General features: G+C 39.7%; 1 protein-coding gene across 3 annotated transcripts; it reads right to left on the bottom strand.

The window, feature by feature from the left end:
* Nucleotides 1–968: 968 nt before the first annotated feature.
* Nucleotides 969–18,450, bottom strand: LOC148881085 (esterase/lipase/thioesterase family protein). 3 transcript variants are annotated; one of them, XM_088963348.1, is made up of 9 exons: nt 17,707–18,411; nt 17,438–17,566; nt 16,704–16,835; nt 15,846–15,988; nt 15,643–15,740; nt 15,469–15,563; nt 3,278–3,331; nt 2,355–2,426; nt 969–1,358 (listed from the first exon to the last, which is right to left on the bottom strand). In XM_088963348.1, the coding sequence occupies exons 1-8, from the start codon at nt 18,148–18,150 to the stop codon at nt 2,397–2,399; spliced, it is 1,125 nt and encodes a 374-aa protein (XP_088819474.1). In that variant the 5' UTR covers nt 18,151–18,411; the 3' UTR covers nt 969–1,358; nt 2,355–2,396. The 3 variants fall into 3 exon arrangements, with proteins under 3 accessions (XP_088819474.1, XP_088819472.1, XP_088819473.1); XM_088963346.1 differs by lacking the exon at nt 2,355–2,426 and having other exon boundaries at nt 17,707–18,450; XM_088963347.1 differs by lacking the exons at nt 2,355–2,426; nt 3,278–3,331.
* Between the last annotated feature and the right edge of the window lie 1,697 nt (nt 18,451–20,147).

The following is a 20,147-nucleotide window of genomic DNA, read 5'->3' as shown; positions in this document are numbered from 1 at the left end:
GAGATTTCTTTCTCATGGTGGCTCAGAGCAATGGATAGAATACTAGCTACAATCATTAATGGATGTGGCTGGCAAATGATAATAGTGGAAATTGGGCTCCCAACCCTTTTATCCAACCTCTCAGTATGCTTAGTTTTTGTTTGCAGAGAAAGCAAGAAAGGATGAATAAGGTTGAAGAGGGGAAGATCTATTTACAACTATACGAGGCAATGGAAGCCCTTGTTCACATATGCAGAGATGGATGTAGAACAATTGGCCCCCATGACAAAGTTCTCAAGGGGGACCAGCCACCCTGTACTTTTTCAGCATGCAAGGGGCTTGAGTTGCTTGTCCGTCACTTTGCTGCTTGCAAGTTGAGAGTTCCTGCCTTCCTGGAGGTTGCATCCATTGCAAGAGAATGTGGCAGCTCCTCGAAATTCACTCCCGCCTCTGTGCCAACTCCGATGAGTGCAGGGTTCCCTTGTGCAGGTTCTCCCTATCAACTTTTCCCTTCTATTATGCTTTCTTATGGCTTCAATGGATCAATCTGGTTGCTCCTATCCGATGGGTGATCCCTACACAGCTCACCTGCAAGAGGGAAGGTTTTTTCCCTTTTTTTTAATTTTGAGGGCATGAAAAAAACCGAAAAACCGAACCACAGTTAACCAGTCAACCAGTCAACTGGTTAATCGGTTGTATTAGTTCGGTTTCCATTCGATTAGATTTAAAAACCGAACAGGTCGATTCAGTCCAGAAAATCACCCCACGTTGAGCACCCCTACCGCTCCTGCAATCCAAACACAGCCTAATGAAAATGCATGCACATGAGAGGGTAAGGATATTACATGGGCACTACCCGATCGTTGAAAGTTCATTGCTTAAAAGTGCGTAGTCTCATGTTTGGATTCTTACAACGTAGTAATCTCATGTTTGCATGAGAATCAGGACGGTCACCCAACTAGCAAGTTTTATCTATAAGATCTTTAAGGTGTTAAAGCATCTTTTAGCTTCTCATCATCTATAAAATTCTGATTACAATTGCATAGCCAATTTTGCATGGTTATCCCCAGCAGAGCTTGTTTTTGTCTTACGTGAATATATTTGGAAATATAAATAAACAATAAACATTACAACAGAAATTATAATAATAGCTGATTTCCATGCTACACTTCTAGTATCTGCAATTCCTCTGAAGAATGTTGCACAACATTTGATTTATTACAAGATGGAAAGGCATCAGTTCGTCCTCTCTCGAGATGCTCTAGAAATTCCATTACTACAGGATCAGTCCAAGGAGCTCCTAGCGGAGCTTCAGCCCCTGCTACCCACCCAAGATGACCACCTTTGGGGGTAACTATCAACAAACAATTTGGGTTTTCCTGACAAAAATGAATATTGTTGTTGGTACACCACTTACAGATAACACTGAGGGAAAGGGGAGTTGACAGAGATTATAACATGCAAAGCAACAGCAATATCTCATTTCAGCATTTTAAGACATTACTTACGATACCCATTGGCTTATTGGAAATTTCTTGGATAACGTTGGGCACTTCATTTTTTTATTTTTTTTAACTGTTCTGGGGGGGGGGGGGGGGGGGTTGGTTAGTTTCCATCCTTGGGAACCAATTTATACAATGGTCTTGAGCATTTGTTACAACATTCATGTCATTCTAAGGGATTAATCCAGATATATTGATGTGGAGTTGTGTTAGAAAACCCTAATCTAGATCTGCTTCTAATCAGATGGGGTGATTCCCCCACCAGAGAGCATTGTGAAATATTGAGATGCTATGTTGGTGATCAGGGTACTTGTACTGGAGATTTTTGGAGGGATGATAACGATAGAGTGGACATGAGTTTTTCATGGACCACTGGAGCAGGTCACTCTTGTTCTTATGGGTTCCTTGGTCAGTTGATATAACAGAGGACTCTCTTGGGGTTACTTATTCCCTTTCCTAGATACTTTGAAATACATTGTTTTTGTGTCTCAAAAAATTGATAGAAAAGATAAAATAGAAGAGTTATAATGGGAAACGTCAACTTTAAGGACCATTACAGCAACATACAAGGAATAGGTCAACATTCATATTGAAGAGAATCTGGAGCAAGAAAATCTTTACCATGGTGATGGAAACTGGGAAAAGAAAATGAAATGTATAGGAATTGCAAGGATGGAGATAGTAGAAAGAATTATGCTAATCCTACTATGATGTGTAGAATTAGAGATCTGGTCTTGCCCTTGCTCTTTATATGGATCCATTAAGAAGTCTACTTACTAAAACAGCCTTGGCGCAACAGTTGGGTTGCTCCATTGCAACCTGAGTGACCAGGGTTCAAAACAAGAATGAGAATAAATCACCAATTCTACTTACGAGAGTAGGATTAGCATTCCCTTGATGCTTCTGCATTCACAATCAGTGGCACATAGAAACACCAATGCAGGGCTGCAAATGGATCGAATCAAAACAGATATAGGTAGATCTAAATTTGATTAATATATATTTGAATTCAAAAAGTATCTTATCCATCAAATTTATATCAGATTAAAATCAAATTCGGATTGTGATCGGATATTGAATAGTATAAGTAAATTAAACTAAAAATTATCGAAATGTTATATGTTAATAATAAAATGTACTAAATATGACTATGATATTATATTTCATGAACAGAATGAATTTGAAAAGGATTTATTGTGTGTGTGTGTGTGTATAATTGGATTTTTAGGACCAGATGGGGGTGGATCCGTATTTTATTCAATTATAAACAGATCGAATTCAGATCACCCTTAATGGGACCGAATTCGAATTTGGACAATCAGACACTGTTTGCAGCCATACGCAGCATGTGCAACCATGCACACTACCAAGCATCAATACTGACTCATCAATGAGATAAACCCATCACACTACCAAGCATCAATACTGACTCATCAATGAGATAAACCCATCAATAAGTACAAGGATGGGAGAAATGTAACCCATTAATGAAGTAGGAACATGAGAAAAAGGCTAACAAAACCAAGACAGAATGGATGACCAAGTTTGCAATATGGCATGCCATTATATATCTATAAATAAATGCTGTCACAACATTTTGGTAAGAAAAGTAGGGTAATACCTGACTGTAAGACTAATTAGTAATTACCTTGTTGAAACTATAGAGTAATGATCAACCATGAAAAAGCAAAGGAGTACCATACTGAGATTGCATATGAAGTCGATAAAACAATAACATTTTGGTGAGCCAGAATAAAAGAAAAAGAGTAGACTGGCTTTACCAACACCATACATACCTTGATATCTTCACGAGGAATTCCACGAGATGGTGCAATTGGATCATTAGCAGCCTACAAATCATGCAAGTGCATGAAATCAAAATTTATGTAATGACAATAATTAATCTTACCTAAAAACATTCTTTTCATTTCCTCCTTTTAAAAGCCTCATAGTGGATATGGATGTCAATATCTAAATATTATCTATAACATGTCTATTTTTTGGGAAAAGTACCGGGGGCTGCCACATAACCTTTTCTAAACATGGAAGTTATCAAGTGACACTGCTGTAAAGAGACTGGGCCGAATAGGCCCTAGTATCTTCTCTTGTAATATCTTTTCTTTTATTGTTGGCTAATGGGCTTGTTATTTCTTTTTGTTTAATCTGTTTATGTTACCGCCTAGCTGGCCGCCCACTTAAGGGCATACTTGTCATTACTCTAACTTTAATTCTTAATAAGAAAAGGGTTAGAGGAGAAAGGAGAGATGATTCGATTTCTTCTTCTTCTTCCTTCTCTTTTCGCCATCTTCTTCTCTTGTATTGCTGCTCTTACTTCTCTTCTTCCTTTTTCTTCTAATCTTCAAATTTACACCTAATATTTGAGGACTGATTTGCATCTTGGTATCAGAGCATGTCTATTTCTTCCTTTTTTTTTCTTTTCTTCTTTTCCCATACACCCTTAGGTTAAGAGAGTGTATGGAGAGATAGGTTCTCTATAGTACAGAGGATCTCTGGCCTAGTTGGTAGAGGGTTTGGAGCATTTAAATCTGGCTGGATATTGCCAAGAAGCGTTGTTGTTCTGTTGCTGCCCAAAACCCTAGCCGATTAGAGATTTTCGAAGGTACAGTTAAAGGTGAAGCTTGGGTGCGGCGCTCTGTGCTTGGGAGGTGTCTTGTGACTCCTAAAGGAGGGCGGTTCAGGTTTGGAAGAGATTGGGAAGGTCTGGTAGGAGCTGCTGCATCTTCTCTCTTCCTCCCCAACAGTTGGACGAAGTAAAACCCTAGTTTTCAAGCATCTGGGTTCTGGTTTGACTTCAAGTAAGTTTATACAGACAAAATTTCAGGTTCTTTGATTTTCGTTTGATTAATGGAGCCATACGGAAGTGAGTTCAAGCAAGTGCTGGTATCAGGCCTTGGCTCGGTAGATTCCGTTTTGACTGGTGTAACCACAATCAAGCTAGATGGGACAAATTATCTTGCTTGGGCACAGTCTATAAGAATTTGTCTGTAGTAGAGGAGAACTCAGGTATCTCACAGGTAGTAAAGTGAAAACCGAAGAGACAGACCCTGAATTTGAAAAATGGATGCAAGAGAACTATACTGTCATAGGATGGTTGGTCAATTCTATGAAACCTCATATAAGTCAGCACCATCTCTGGATGTCTTCGGCTAAGGAGATATGGGATAGTGTTACTGAGACCTATTCACAGAAATTGAATGTAGCCAGAGTATATAAGTTGAAAAGTGATGTGAAGAACCTAAGACAGGGGGAGAAGAGTATAGCAATTTACTACTCTATACTGAAATCGCTATGGAAAGAAATTGATGTTATGGAGACAGTTGTATGGGAGAGTAAGAATGATGCTGAAATGTATAGGAAGTTGGTGGAGAGAAATAGGGTGTTTGAATTTCTCACTAGACTCAACCCTGAGTTTGACATCATTAGGCAAAATATCCTGGCCAGAGATGAGGTTACTCTTTCACAGGCATATGCTATGATAAGTAGTGAGGAGAGTAGGCGGCAAGTTTAGTTGCAGGGTCCACCTACAGAACACTTTGCACATGCTGGAATAAAGCCAAATGGTCCTACTGAGAAAAAGGAGCAAATATGTGAATATTGCAAGAAATCGAGGCATACAAAGGACACTTGCTGGAAGCTTCATCCTGAGCTTCTCCCTGATAGGTTTAAGAATAACAATAGCTACAAGAAGGGCAGTTAGGTAGGAAAGCCTAAGACAGCTAATGTTGCTACAATACCTGAAGGAGGAAATAAGGAGAGTGAAGAGAAATCAACCATTGAGCAGTTGGCAAACAATGAAGGCGGATTTTGAAAAGTATGGGAGGCTCCTAAATCACTTGGAAGCTACGGTTTCTTCATCTCACCCTTCCAACAACACATCATCTTCATCAACATTTGCTCACTCAGGTATCTGTGCTTCTGCAAATCATTTTTCAGTTTCAGGTAATCATAAAATCCCTTAGATTATTGATTCCAGTGCATCAGACCATATGACCAGCCTGCCTAATCTCTTCTACTCATACCACCTTCTCTCTGGCAAAGAGAAAATATCCCTTGCTAATGGGTCTCTTGCTCCCATCTCTGGTAAAGGAGATATAAAGACCTCTGACATCCTTTATTTATCCTCTGCCCTTCATGTCCCTAAACTTAACACAAACCTTTTATCTGTTAGCAGCTTAACTAAATCCATGAATTGCAGCATAACCTTCTTTCCCACTCATTGTGTTTTTCAGGACCTACAATCTCAGAGGATGATTGGGAGTGGCCATGAGGCGAACGGAATACACTTTAGCACACCGGATCGAGCTTTGGGACCACCTCATGGAGTTGCCTTAGAGTCAGTTTTGTAAGAATCTGTTAACAAAATTTTGTTATGTCACTTTCGATTTGGTCATTTGTCATTTTCTTCATCGAGTCATTTGTTTCCAGATATGTTTAAGGGAATGTCTTTATCGAGTCTTCATTGTGAGTCGTGTGAACTGGCAAAGCATTGTAGACATTCCTATTCAATAAGCAATAAAAGATCTCTTTCTCCTTTCCATATTGTTCACTCTGACGTGTGGGGGCCATATCATTTGCCAACTATGAGGGGTTATAGGTATTTTATCCTTTTTATTGATGACTATTCGCGTTACACTTGGATTTATCTCATGAAATCCAGGGATGAAGTACCAGCTATTGTGCAAAAATTTCATGAACTCATCCTCACCCAGCTTAACACTCGTATCAAAATATTTCGTTCTGATAATGCTAAGGAGTATTTTGAGAGAACCCTCTCCACCTATCTTGAAACTTTTGGGGTTATTCATCAAAGTTCTTGTTCCTACACTCCACAATAAAATGGGGTGGCGGAAAGGAAGAACAGACATGTGATTGAAGTTGCCAAATCCCTCTTGTTTGCATCCCATGTTCCTATAAAATTTTGGGGAGATGTTGTTCTTACTGCTACTTTTTTTATCAACCATATGCCCTCTCGGGTCCTTGACTTTAAAACCCCCTTTAGCCTTCTCTTCCCGGATGAGGATATCTTTTCTCTTCCTCTCCGTGTTTTTGGGTGCACTTGCTATGTGCATATTCACAGTCATCAAAGGCACAAGTTTGAACCTAAGGCTCATAAATGTGTTTTTCTGGGATATGCTTCCACACAAAAGGGATATTGTTGCTTTGATCCAGTTCGTGGCACCCGTTTTGTATCTCGGGATGTCACCTTTGCTGAGTTGACTCCTTTCTTTAGCATTCCTCCTGAGGGGGAGAAATCTGAAGAGCCCTTTGCTATGTCTCCAGTTGTTCCTCTTCCCATTCCTCTTGAGTCCTATCATGAGGTCTCCACTTCTACCACCGGACCTACCTCCGATATTCCTATTCCTCCTCCTCCTCCTCCACCTCATTCTCCTATAATTCCTCCTCCTCCTATTTTCCAAAGGTGGTACCAAAGGCAGAGATTCAGACATGAACAGGTTGTTTCCACTCCTTCAGAAGAGCCTCTTGCTCCTCCCATCATTCCTGAGGTAACAGGTCAGCCTTCTTCTAACCCATCTACAGCTTTCCCAAACCTTGACCTTCCTATTGCTCTCCACAAGGGCAAGCGGAAGTGTACAGCCCATTGTATCTCCAAACACCTGTCTTACAGCCTTCTCTCTCCTTCCTACTACTCTTTTCTTGCATCTGTTTCTTCCCATGTGATACCCAGGTCCGTACCGGAAGCCTTATCTCAAGCTGAACTGGATGCTTTGCATAAGAACCATACCTGGGATATTGTTGACTTGCCTGAAGGGAAGGAACCAGTGGGTTGTAAATGGGTGTTTACCATTAAATATCACTCTGATGACTCTATTGAGAGGTTCAAGGCTAGGTTGGTTGCTAAGGGCTACATTCAAATGTATGGTATTGACTATCTTGAGACATTTGCTCCTGTAGCTAAGAAGACCTCAGTCAGGGTTTTGTTATCTCTAGCCGCTACTTTTGACTAGCCCCTATACCAGTTTGATGTTAAAAATGCCCTCTTGAATGGAGACCTGCATGAAGAGGTCTATATGTCTCTGCCTCCAGGGGTGTATGGGAAGGAAATGCAAGGCAAGGTGTGTAAACTGCAGAAATCTATTTATGGTCTCAAATAGTCTCCTCGGACTTGGTTTGAAAGGTTTAGGGCTGCACGTCTCCTTTGGCTACACACAAACTCAATCTGATCATACTCTGTTCTTGAAGAGAAATGGCTCTCTGGTGACCTTCTTGATAGTTTATGTTGACAATATTGTGGTCACGGGTAATGACACTGAAGAGATCAATAAACTAAAAGGATTTCTCAACTCTGAATTTGAGATCAAGGATTTGGGAGATCTTCGGTATTTTTTGGGCATTGAAGTTGCTAGATCTAAGGATGGTATCTTCATTTCTCAGCGTAAATATGTCCTTGACCTCCTTGCTGCGGCTGGTAAACTTGGAGCTAAACCAATCTCCACTCCTATTGATCCTAATCATAAGCTTTCTGCTACAGATGGTGAGCTTTTATCTGATAAGGGGGTGTTTCAGAGACTACTTAGGAAGTTGTTATATCTTTGCATGACTCAGCCAGATATTTCCTATGCAGTAAGTGTTATTAGTCAATTTATGCATTCTCCCAGAGATACTCATTTAGCTGCTACAGAAAGGGTTCTGTATTACTTGAAAGGTAATCCAGAGAAAGGTATTCTATTTTCTAAACATGGACACATGAAGCTGGAAGCTTTCACTGATGCTGATTGGGCAGGATGTATTGATGATAGGAGATCCACCTCAGGTTATTGTGCTATGGTCGCTAGGAACATTGTGTCATGGAGGAGTAAGAAAAGTCTATAGTTGCTAGATCATCAGCTTAAGCAGAATACAGGGCAATGGCACATGGTGTGTCAGAATTACTGTGGCTACGATCCCTTCTAGAAGAATTGGAGGTTGACTACGAGAAGCCAATGATGCTCTACTGTGACAACCAAGCAGCTATCAACATTGTACATAATCCTGTTCAACATGACAGAACTAAGCACATTGAGGTTGATAGACATTTTATAAGGGAAAGAGTCTCCTCAGGAGAAGTTTGTTTGTCATTCATCACATCAGATGAGCAATTGGCTGATATCTTGACCAAGGGAGTTCCAAGAGGGAAAATGACACTATATAAGCAAGTTGGGCATGATTGACATCTATGCTCAACTTGAGGGGGAGTGTAAAGAGGCTGGGCCGAATGGGCCCTAGTATCTTCTCTTGTAATATCCTTTCTTTTATTGTTGACTAATGGACTTCTCTTAATGGCCCTGTTATTTCTTTTTGTTTAATCTCTTAATGTTACTACCTATCTGGCCGCCCACTTAAGGGCATACTTGTCATTACTCTAACTTTAATTCTTAATAAAAAAAGGGTTAGAGGAGAAAGGAGAGATGATTCAATTTCTTCTTCTTCTTCCTTCTCTTTTCGCCATCTTCTTCTCTTGTATTGCTGCTCTTACTTCTCTTCTTCATTTTTCTTCTAATCTTCAAATTTACACCTAATATTTGAGGACTGACTTGCATCTACTGCAACTAAACCATGATGCTTAGTTGTGCATTTTGCTAAATGCAAATAGTTTGCATGCACTATCTGGCTCAATCAGCAAAGGCCTAAATATTTGTCTATTTGCAAAGTGCATATACAGCATTATCTGGCCCAATGTCACATCATATTCGCCTAAGATCATAACCATCCAATGGATTGCTGTACTTGAACAATGCAGCTAATTGCCAATTATTCAAATTGGGTAGGGTTGCTGAACTCAATCCCCATAAAATCATGAGCCACCCTTTAGGAGAAATTGGTAGATTTAACGAGGTAGATAGAGATATCTAGTGCATGAGTTAATAATTCTAATACAACCATTAGCATAGACACTGCCACAAGTAAAAAGTTCCCCACTCTATCACATGGTTTGTTATGATTCCACCATAAAAGCTGGTGGACCAACAATTGGTAGGTGTTCTGTTTTTTATTTTCAATTACTTGATTGAAATGGATACCTCTCATCCTCAAATATTTGGGCCTATGGAATTTGAAATAAGGTGCATTAAGTGTTCATTAATTTAGTAACTAATATTCTATCCCCTTCTATGGTTCAGTATGTCACAATATATATAGAGAGAGAGAGATAGAGAGAGAGAGATTTATCCTTTTCATCCCTTTCTAAGGTACATTACTGTTGTTACTTGTGCACAGGGTGTTGAAGGGAGAGGCACAGAATTCTATTTTATCAATAACTCAAAGATTTCATTAATTAAGGCAATAAGTAATAAGTACAGTACATGGAGGTACGGAACAAAGACTGTGAGAGATAAAACCTCTTCTCTCTCCCCAACCAATCCCAACTCCCTGACAATTGTGCCAAAGTAGAGTATCTCTCACCACCCCATGTTTAGCTAAGGTATCAGCTACAGAATTAGCATCTCCTTTAAGTCTTAACCCATCCAAATCTTACTTCCATGTCTCTGGTTAGTCACCTAATTCTTTTCCTTTCATTGTTGAAGAGCCACATTCTCTTCTTGTAACCAGCTTTTTGAGTCTCCCTCCACAAATAATTTATTAATGCCCATCATCCTTGCCTTTATTATGCCTTATACCACAGCCAGCACCTCTGCTCTCAATGAATCTCCCTCCCCAACTGGCCCGGAATACAAAGCAATGATTTTAGCCTCCTCATCTCTAACTACACCTCCTATACCTGAACATCCTAGGTTTTCCAAGCTACTACCATCAAAATTAAGCTTAACAAACTATCTATCCAGTTATAAGCAGAAGAGTCTGCCACTTCCTTCTAGTTCCTTAGTAGATCAATTGCTTAAACACAAGAGAAACTTTCCAAAGACTTCAGCCAATGCACCATTCTTATCTTTATCATGTCAATGCCATCTCTGCTTCTTTCTTTTACTGAGAATATCCTTTTGTTTCTCTCCTCCCAAGCTGTCCAAAGAATAACAGCCCTTATACATCTCCACATTAACCTCCCTCTCTTCTTTGGCCAACCAAAGGTAGTTGTAGCAAACACGCTTTGCACATCCACCGGAGGTCCACACCACTAACCTCTTTTTTTTTTTTGAGAGAGAGAAGGTAAAGTATGACTGTATTAATATAAGGTCCACACCACTAACCTCACCATCAACCTTGCATAACACACACCACTAAGGGGATAAACACCAACTTGGCCGCTTTCTTTGAAGCAAATCAAGGGTATAAATCTTTCCATGTGCAACTTCCCAACAAAAAGCAGCAAAAAGGATGCACAAGAGAAAGAACCAAAAAGAGGTACAATTCCAAATTCGGCTATCAAAGCTAGACGGTTCAAGGAATACTCCCTCCAACAATTGTAAAAGGTTAAGCACACACTGGATTTCTGAATCTCTGGTACCCCTCTGGAAACCCTAGTCCCAACTGACCCCATTGTTTGAAGATGAAGATTAAACAAGGAATTTGGAAATTGGGTTATTGACTTATTTCTAAGGTTTGATAACGTAAAAAGAGAGAAATTGGTCCTTTAGAGGGGTGGCCTCCAACCAGATATGTTCCCAGAATTTGATGGTATTACCATTACAAAGATTATACCTAATGAAAGGAAGAAACAAAGGTAAAATTGCATTGATAACCTTCCAAGAAGAGGCTCTATTTGCCCTAAACAGTACATTGGCATCCCATCCATTGTCTAAGAGCCCATGAATGCTAACTATTGCCTTGGTCCACAGCTTATCCCTATCTTGGGGCAATCTCCAAAGTCACTTCCCTAACAATGCTATGTTCCTTCTCTATAGATTCCCTAAACCCAATCCCCCTGCTTTTTTATCCTTACACACTACCTCCCAACTTATCCTACGATCTCTCTTTTCCTCCCCTGGCTCCCTCAGGAAATCTCTATCTTCTTACAAACAGTTGCTAGAATCTTAAAGACTAACACGTAATAAACAGGTAAGTTAGCCAATGTTGATCTGATCAAGGTAATCCTACCACCAAGAGAGAAATATCCTTTCTTCCAGGTAGCTAGCTTCCTAGAAAATTTCTCTATTACTGGGTTCCAAAAACCTACTTCCTTTGGGTTTGCTCCTAGTGGTAAACCGAGAGGTTAAAGGCTAAGACACAACACTGCAATCTAAAATATCCGCAAACTTTGTCAAATCCCCCTTGCTCCATTTTGATTACAAAAGACTAGGGTTTTCCTCATGCCAATATGTCACATCTTGTCGTAGACTACCTTGTTTCTCCCGGCAACCTTCCAGAACCCGACCATGGTGGCCCCTGTTAGTCTTGGTCCCCATTGGATATTTCTTATCCTTATGGCTGAAGAAATACCACTCGTTCTCCTTCAACTAAACAGTTTTCTTCAAAATTTATTTTTAAATTTGACATTCTTTCAAAAAGTTGCACCGAAAGCTATAGATTATTAATCCAATCCAAAACACCTCCTTTACAAAACAATATTGTATCATCTAAAAATTGTAAATGGATAATAGGAACACCTTCTCTCCCCACTCTCCACCCTGGTACTAACCCTCTCAAATCTACCCTCAAAATAATTCTACTCAAAACATCTACTATAAGTGTGAAAAAAAAAAGTGGAAAAAGGGGATCTCCTTGTCTAATTCCTCGTTTGGCTAGAAAGAAATCAACCATTGTACCATTAACTAAGACTAAATATGACAAGTATTCAGACACCCCCATATCTATTTGCACCATCTCTCACCAAACCCACAATATCGCAAGGCCACAATTACAAAAGTCCAATCAACCAAATCATAGGTTTTTTCCAAGTCTAATTTGCATATTATATTTGATTCACTTAAAATCCTTAATTCATTCTTTAGCAATTAGCCAATTAGGATCTGATTCGCGATTTGCCAACTTCACAAAAGCCCCTTGATTGGAAGTCACCAAAGAGGGGAGCTAATAGGTTTGAAGTCTTTGGGATAGTCAGCTCCACTCTTTTTAGGGATCAGGGCAATGAAGGTGGAGCTCAATCCTGGATTAATCACACTCCTTTCAAAGAGTTTACTAAAGACCGCCAACAAGTCATCTTTCAAGACATCCCAAAAGTCTTGGTAAAAAGCCATGGTAACCATCTCGCCCTAGAGCTTTGGCTTGATCCATGGTAAACACCACCTTCATAACCTCCTCCTCCTCAAAAGGTCTTTCCAACCAAACCCTCTGGTCTCTCATTAAACTAGGCCAATACAAACCATCAGTCCACAGAATTCCAATCACAAAGGCCTGTGTAATCTTTCCCAGTTGAGTAATGACTTCACCTCCTATCTCCAACTTGGAAATAAAATTCTTCCCTTCTTCTAACATTGGCCATAATATGAAAAAATCTTGTGTTCCTATCACCCTCTTGAATCCATTTTACCCTTGAGTTTTGCCTCAAACTAATCTCCTCCTTAAATCTCCTAGAAGCTTTATTGGTCTCATGTAGGAAGCATACATCTTAGTTGTTTCTAGGTGGAGCTACTCGGTTGGTCTAACGAAGTATCTATGCACATTGTAATCCAAATGGAAAACCTAGGTGAGGAAATCAGTAGCCTTCTCATGAATGGGGAAGAAGTTAAGTAAAAAATTTAAAAAGATGGAAATTTTGTAGGATAAGTGATCACATTTAATAACTTCTATACTAAAAGAGGGTTATCCTTGTTAATTAAGAAAATAATCAATAAATTGATTGTTCTTAAATCAGTATTGCCAATGTGACAAAGGAAAACAAGGGTACTTTGTCATGTTTTGATTTGAAATTCAAAATGGACAATGGTCATGATCATTTTGAAACTTTGAGGCAGCATAATGGAACATTGAAACCAGGCATCCCTTGGTAATGTTCCCTTCTTTTAAATAATACTGCCAAATATCTAGAAACAATGATATCTACAGACTCAATACAACTTATCAACATGGTCATGATCATTTTGAAACTTTGAGTTAGCGCAATGAACTTTGAAATCAGGTATCCCTGGGTAATTTTTCCTTCTTTTAAATAATACTTCCACATATCTGGAAACAATGGATATCTATAGACTCGACACAACTAATCAACATGGTTGTCAGGGTGCCTAGGCAATTCTAGGCAACAATGGAGTGCCTAGTCACCTAGTAGCCCAGTAATAGAAGGAAAAATTGAAGGTGAAGCAATAAAGAAGAAAAAAAAAAAGAAACTTGTTCTATTTAACATAAGAGTATTAAAAAACCCACTTTGACCTCTTCTTAAAAACCTTGGATCTTTTATGTTTTAATGGTAAAACCCTTAAACAAATTATAAGTAATATACATAATATATCATAGGATGTATTAACACACACAGTCATAAGATGTAGCCATAGCAATAATATTACAATAAGGCACTCAACTTGTAATTTTTTTTCTTGCCTAGGTGGGTGCCTAGTCATCTAGATGATTGACTTTTTCATATAATCCATGGCATTCAGGTGAGGCGCCCAGCCAAGAACTAGGTGCCCTCTTGACAATCATGCTTACAAGATCACAAGTGAAATTGGTCAGAAAAACAACACTGGTAATTTGGATAATTCAATGTTTTGAAAACCAGACTGGCCATTGAACTACTAAGGCCCCAAAATTTTGTTTCCAATGGTGATTCAACTTGTTAACTATGAAATCATAAACAAATCAAAAAAAGAATCAACAAATAAGATACATAGGAAAACATAGGGAACTAGGTAAAAAAGGTTCAACTCATAGTTCAACCACAGTTTTTTATAGCCTAATCATTTCATATTCAAGAAGTGGAAAGCCCACTAGTATTGGTTCAATCATCCAGTTTGGTGTGTTTCAAAACATTGGGAGAACTAACCCTCAAGGTGATATATAATGGCAAGTAGAACAAGGAAAAGCTCCACTCCAACTGGTACAGGAAAGTGGAAATTAATGGGAAGGAATGGTTTATGCATGTCCTTTTGTTGCCAAGAACTTCCAAAAGTTATTTAAAGATTGCAGGCTTTTATGGTTTACTACGATAAAAATTTGGCGGTTATGCTGCTTCTCTATAATTCTTAAATTTAAGTCCATAAGTTTACTAATATAATGAATGAAAATTGGTAAAATGAGAGGGCCAGTGGTTCCCATGCCAAGGAAAAATCATCCATACTCCCAAGAAGTGATCTAAATTGCAAATATCTTCTTTTTCTCTTTTTTCTAATTCTAGCCCTTCACCAAAACTACTATCATTTGGATATATAGCATCAAGTTATAATAGAGAGGTCCACGAAGTGTTGGTTTTATAAGGCTTTCAACAACAATCTTTGGCTAGGCAATTCATGGCAACTCATGCAGGGTATGAGACAGGTTGTGCAAGAAGGATTATTTATGCCAATAAAACTGGAAATAGGTACAACAGAAAAGAAACATAGAACTTAGAAGAATTGAAATCAACAATCTACCTCCAAAATAATCCCAACCCACCTGAAATAATAAATAAAGGAGTGACTCTACTAGTTGAGCTATTAGTGATAAAGGCTAAACAACCCAAGAAACTTCCAAGTGTCAATCTAGTTTGCATCCCAAAAGGGTACCATATGTTCCTTTTCCCATACTCATTTCATTTGGCAATGTCTAGATTCAACACCCTTGCTGCTTCAACAAGATAAGACCTTGGGTCATGATTAAAATAAAAAGTAAAACATCAGGTGGCCTTGTATAACTTTGGGAAACAGTAATGCAAGGTCAGTACTGATGGAGTGACTACATGCCCAATCCAAAGGGTCCCCTATCTGATGGATGGTCTGTATTGTCTTCTAAGTAGCAAGGTAGTGACACTCCCTACTTTGCCCCAATTAGCAAACGTTTTTTTCCTAATAACAACAAAAGCAACAACACTAACAATATTAATAAATTCTCAAAATTAGGGAAAATGAAGAAGCGTGAATATATTCATAAGAAAGTATTTGTATTTTAGATATCTATTATATACCAATGCAATAAAGATTACCTGGATGCATAACAGGGGAGTCTGTACATGCTTTATTGAATCTGAACTGCTTGAATTACAGTAATAGTCATCAGCTGACATGAAACCAAATGAAACTGCAAAACATGCAAAAAGGTAACCTAGATGAGATGCCATTTAGCAAGATAAAATTTACTTAGAAACAGATATGCTAACCTCGTGTTAACCCCTCATCAAACTCCTTGACAGATTTAGCATTAGCAGCCAATTGGATATTATATTCACTGTCCATATCTTCGAAAAGGAGAGAATGCCTAAGACACAGAAATAAAAAGCATTCTTAAGATAATATTTAAAAGAGAGCCCATCAATTATATGTTGAAACAAGTTACAACAATATCAAATCCTCACTGCTTTACTTCTCAAATATTTTGCGGAGAGATCTTGCTAGTGCTTTGTCATAAACAATGTTGAAGCCCTTGCGAAAATCCTCATCAGCAATGACCAAATTGAAAGGATTACACAAGGACACTGCTCCAGATAAAGCACAAGTATGGGATTCCTGAAAGGAAAAAAAAAATGAAAATTAAAAAAAAAAAAAAAAAAAAACAATAGCCAAGAAGTGTTGCTCCATTAAACTTAGCTGCTTAGAACTGAACAGAAATTTTAAAGGGAATTCCATCTTATTAAACTTAGGTTCAACCTATTGACACATCTCCGGGGAAGTCCTTGACTCCTTGGTTTTAGAAACAAGTTATGAAATACATGATAATATCCTGTCAAAAATTTTTGGTTTCTGTTTCCCAAAAGAATTTCAGTAACTTGTTATGTTAACAATACCATAGAATTGAGAGTAACTACTTGCATAATTTCAGCAGGACAGAAAATTTTGCAAACAAAATTATTTAAACCTATGAAATTCCATGTAAATTTATGTCATTTGATGATATTACACCAATAATGCATGTAGTGCCAATAAGATTAGACTCTAGTTACACACCAATGTAAAAAATATCATAAGCCTTTTCATAACTTTCAATGCAATTCATGTAAAAACCATAACGGGGGGGAAGGAACAAGGTTTCATATTAAACTGCCAGGAAGTCTATATTAAGCTAAGAGGACATATATTCCTCTGAGGGCCACCAACAAAATTTACTTTAAATGAACTCCAAGTGCCCATCCAAATATCCAAATAGTAGCAACCCTAAGCCTAGGGAGGATGCAAGTAAACCAACATCTTCTGATAGATGTGCTGCATTAATGCAAGATCTTACCTGTCCCAAATATCGAACAAGGATATTTGCTCCAAGAGACCAACCAGCTGCATATAAATTGGCTTTCCTGTAACGAGTTCCTACATGTTTAACCACTTCACGCAGATCTTCTGTGAATGATGCTGAATAAAACTGCATACCAGTTAAGTAATCATAAGCTGTAAGCAGAAACACTTGATACACAAAGCATTGTTACTATGGGGTATAATGAATAATTTTTCAAGAGTTATTTTTGGAGGGTGCACCGAAATGGAAACTGAGACTGCATTAATGCAGTGCACAAAGTCAACCAGTGGAGCTCCAGGCACAAGTCCAGACATGTTTGGTTTTGAAATTTTCTTTTTTTCGCACTAAATTTCAACTTGAGCAATTTTGATAAGAGGGATTGAATTCTCCTACAGTCCTATAAAACAAAGACTGACCGGTGTATAGGGATTGAATTGAACTCTCAATAAATGTAAATAAGCTCGGAAGTCAGAACTATTATTAAAATTAAAATAATTACAATTAATAAAAAAAAAAATAGACATGATTTTTCATTTTTGATCAGCAAAAGAGAGACTTCTAATTATCAAACTGAAATTAATTAGGGCATCTACATTCAATTGAGCGCTAATGAAACATAATACAAATTTGAAGTACTCATAACATTAGAAAAAAAAAAGAATAAAGAATAAAAGAATAAAAGAAGAACAATTACATCTGCAAACACCACAATTTCCACTTCCTAATACCTGACGTGTGGTGACTGGGCTATCTCCACAACCACGGCTATTAAACACCACAACACGCCACCCTTTATTCCTCGCTCGAACGAGCATGTGCCGAACGTAAGTATCACCGCTCCCTCCCGTTAGACCTGGCTGCAACAACCAATGCCAAATAGTCCATAACTCTGAAGAGTACACATTAGAGTGCCAAGAAGCAGTTAGATCAGGAACTCGAGGGGAACAAATAAGTAAAGGGCATAACGAATTGCGATGGTGTACTAATGAATACAAACCAGTAGAATGAGAACAGGAGATTCGGCTGGAAGCTGACAGTCATCGCCTGATACCCAATCGAGGGCGACAGTGCCATTGTCTTTCATTCTTAGACACTCCCGACGCAACCTGACGTCAGGGAGGGAACGGAAGAACGCAGCAAAGATTGTCTCGACGTGCCGATTCCATCCAATCAACGGGAAAGGATGGTACGGGTGCTGCAAAGATTCGAAGACGGGGAGAAGGGAGTCGCGAGCCCCTCCGATTATCTCGAGCGACGAATCGCTGCTGTGTTGGCCACCTGGCATGGTTTTGGTGCTGCTGACGTAGACGGTGAAGGAAAGTCCAATCCGCCTAGGTGCTTTCGCTGTAGTAAGATGCGAAATGAATGGGAATTCGACGCGCCGGAGGTGGTGGTGAAAGCCCGTTGTGAGATGGGCAGAGGCGGATAGGGCCATCGCCATTGGTTGGTTTCTGTTGCCTGTTGGTTTTAAAATGGATTTGGGTTGAGTTAGAAGTAGGGTCAACTCAAGGCCAAGGGTGACTGTAGGAAAGAGAAGGGATATTCTGTAACGACTGCAGCCTGGTAGAAAGTAGAAGCAAATCCGAACTCCAAGCCTTACCCGGTTAACCCAGGCTAGCAGTAGCAGGCTCCGACACCGGTCTCGTCTCGTCTCGGACGGGTTCCCGGTTCCGGTAACCAAGCCCCAAGATGCCACCTGCCTAAGCCTAACTACAAACTACCTCCTTCCACTATTTATACTGTGTTTTGGTTTATTGTTCTACTCTACCTTAGTAGGCCCACGCCCAGCCGTCAGTAGAACGGTAGAGCATCACCATTTAAACGTGGATAATGTGGATCTTGGGAATTCAGAATTATTTAATAACCTCTTTTATTATTTTATTATATTTTAGTATTGATGTAGGTAATTTGGCCTGAACTATTAATAGGGAGACACGTGGGTAGATTTAATTGATAGGATGACAGCTCACTTCGATACATCAAGTCTACAAATTGACCAGCTCAAATAACCGAACCACCTCAGGGTAAGTCCACCTCGGGACAAGTTCACCTCGGGAAACGATCGCATCAGGACCACCTTGGTTCTAAGACACTTTGGCATTCGAACCAGGTCGAATCCAAAGGACACTAGCTCGGGTAATATTGACCGACCTCTACATAACAACCCCGAAGATCTCGCCACCAGATTCCATGCTTTACGGGATCACGCCTCGTAATCGCTAGCCTTATCTCCCCGACCGATTCGGGCGGAAGCGATAAGCCTTATCGACTAGCAACGTTATCTCCTGTTAATGCGAAAACGAGCTCATCGTAGCAAGAATCCCGGAACGACTCCAAAAAACCCGCGAGGACTCCAATATATAAAGGCCCCAACCCTCCAAGGGCAAAGGTACGCGTAATCTCTGCTCACTAGCTCTCTTGCTTTCCAAGCTACCATCAGCTCACAAATTACTGACTTAAGCATCGAAGCGACCTCGTTGGGTAAGCACCCCCGGGTTCTCTGATTCTCTCTGTGCAGATTAGCCAACTCCGTCGTCTACTGTAAGCCAAGTCATCTCCAGCTAGGAGCAGTCGGATTGCATCGCATCATTTTAAATGATGAGGGCGGATTTGGCCCTCCAATAATATCGTGACACCTGGAACTTACAGACAACCTGGCATTTACAAGCAGCTCGCCATCATGTAGCCCGACACTTTACATGCAGCTCGCCACCATGCAGCACTTACAGGCAGCTCGCTTCCTAGAGAAACTAACCACCACATGACAACCCTGAGGAGCTCACCACCCTACCCCACATCTCACTGGATTATGACTTGTAACGGTTGTATTAGCTCACCCACTCCCCGATTCAGGCGGGAATGGGCAACCTCACCAATTAGTGGCATTATCCCCACCCAACACGAAAACAGGTCCCATCACAGCGGAAATCCAGGAACTGCTCCACCAAACCCGCGAGGACTCCAAGATATAATGACCTCACCCCCCAAGGGCGAAGGGAGTAAAAAGGATGATGAAAAAAATGAGAAAAATGAGGAGAGAGGAGGAAAAAGAAAAGGATGCTCTCTAGCTCTCTAGCTCTCTAGCTCTCTCATTCTCTAATATCATTTTCAGCTCACTATTGTGTGCTAACTTAGCCATTGGAGTGTCTCCGCTGTGTAAACACCCCTAGGTCCTCTGACCCAGTTCTTGCAGGCAACTAGTTCCCGTCGTCTACAAAGATGTAGATCATTTCTAACTCGGGAGCAGCCGGATTGCACTACGCTAGGGAACTCCGCTTCAGCCCCTGAGTCATCGGCCACCTGGGAGCAAACGGGATGACGAGGTACTTAGCCAAAAAATGATATGTGACCAGAAACGGTTACATCAAGTATATTAATCATTTTCTGTTTTTTTTTTTTTTTGGTTTGTCGATAAGGGCAACTTTTTGCCCTTAATAT

This window comes from Nelumbo lutea, chromosome 1 (assembly GCF_056320005.1).
Source record: "Nelumbo lutea isolate HS-2025 chromosome 1, American lotus-T2T, whole genome shotgun sequence".
NCBI classification, from domain to species: Eukaryota; Viridiplantae; Streptophyta; class Magnoliopsida; order Proteales; family Nelumbonaceae; genus Nelumbo; species Nelumbo lutea.
This window is presented reverse-complemented; position numbering and strand designations above follow the sequence as displayed.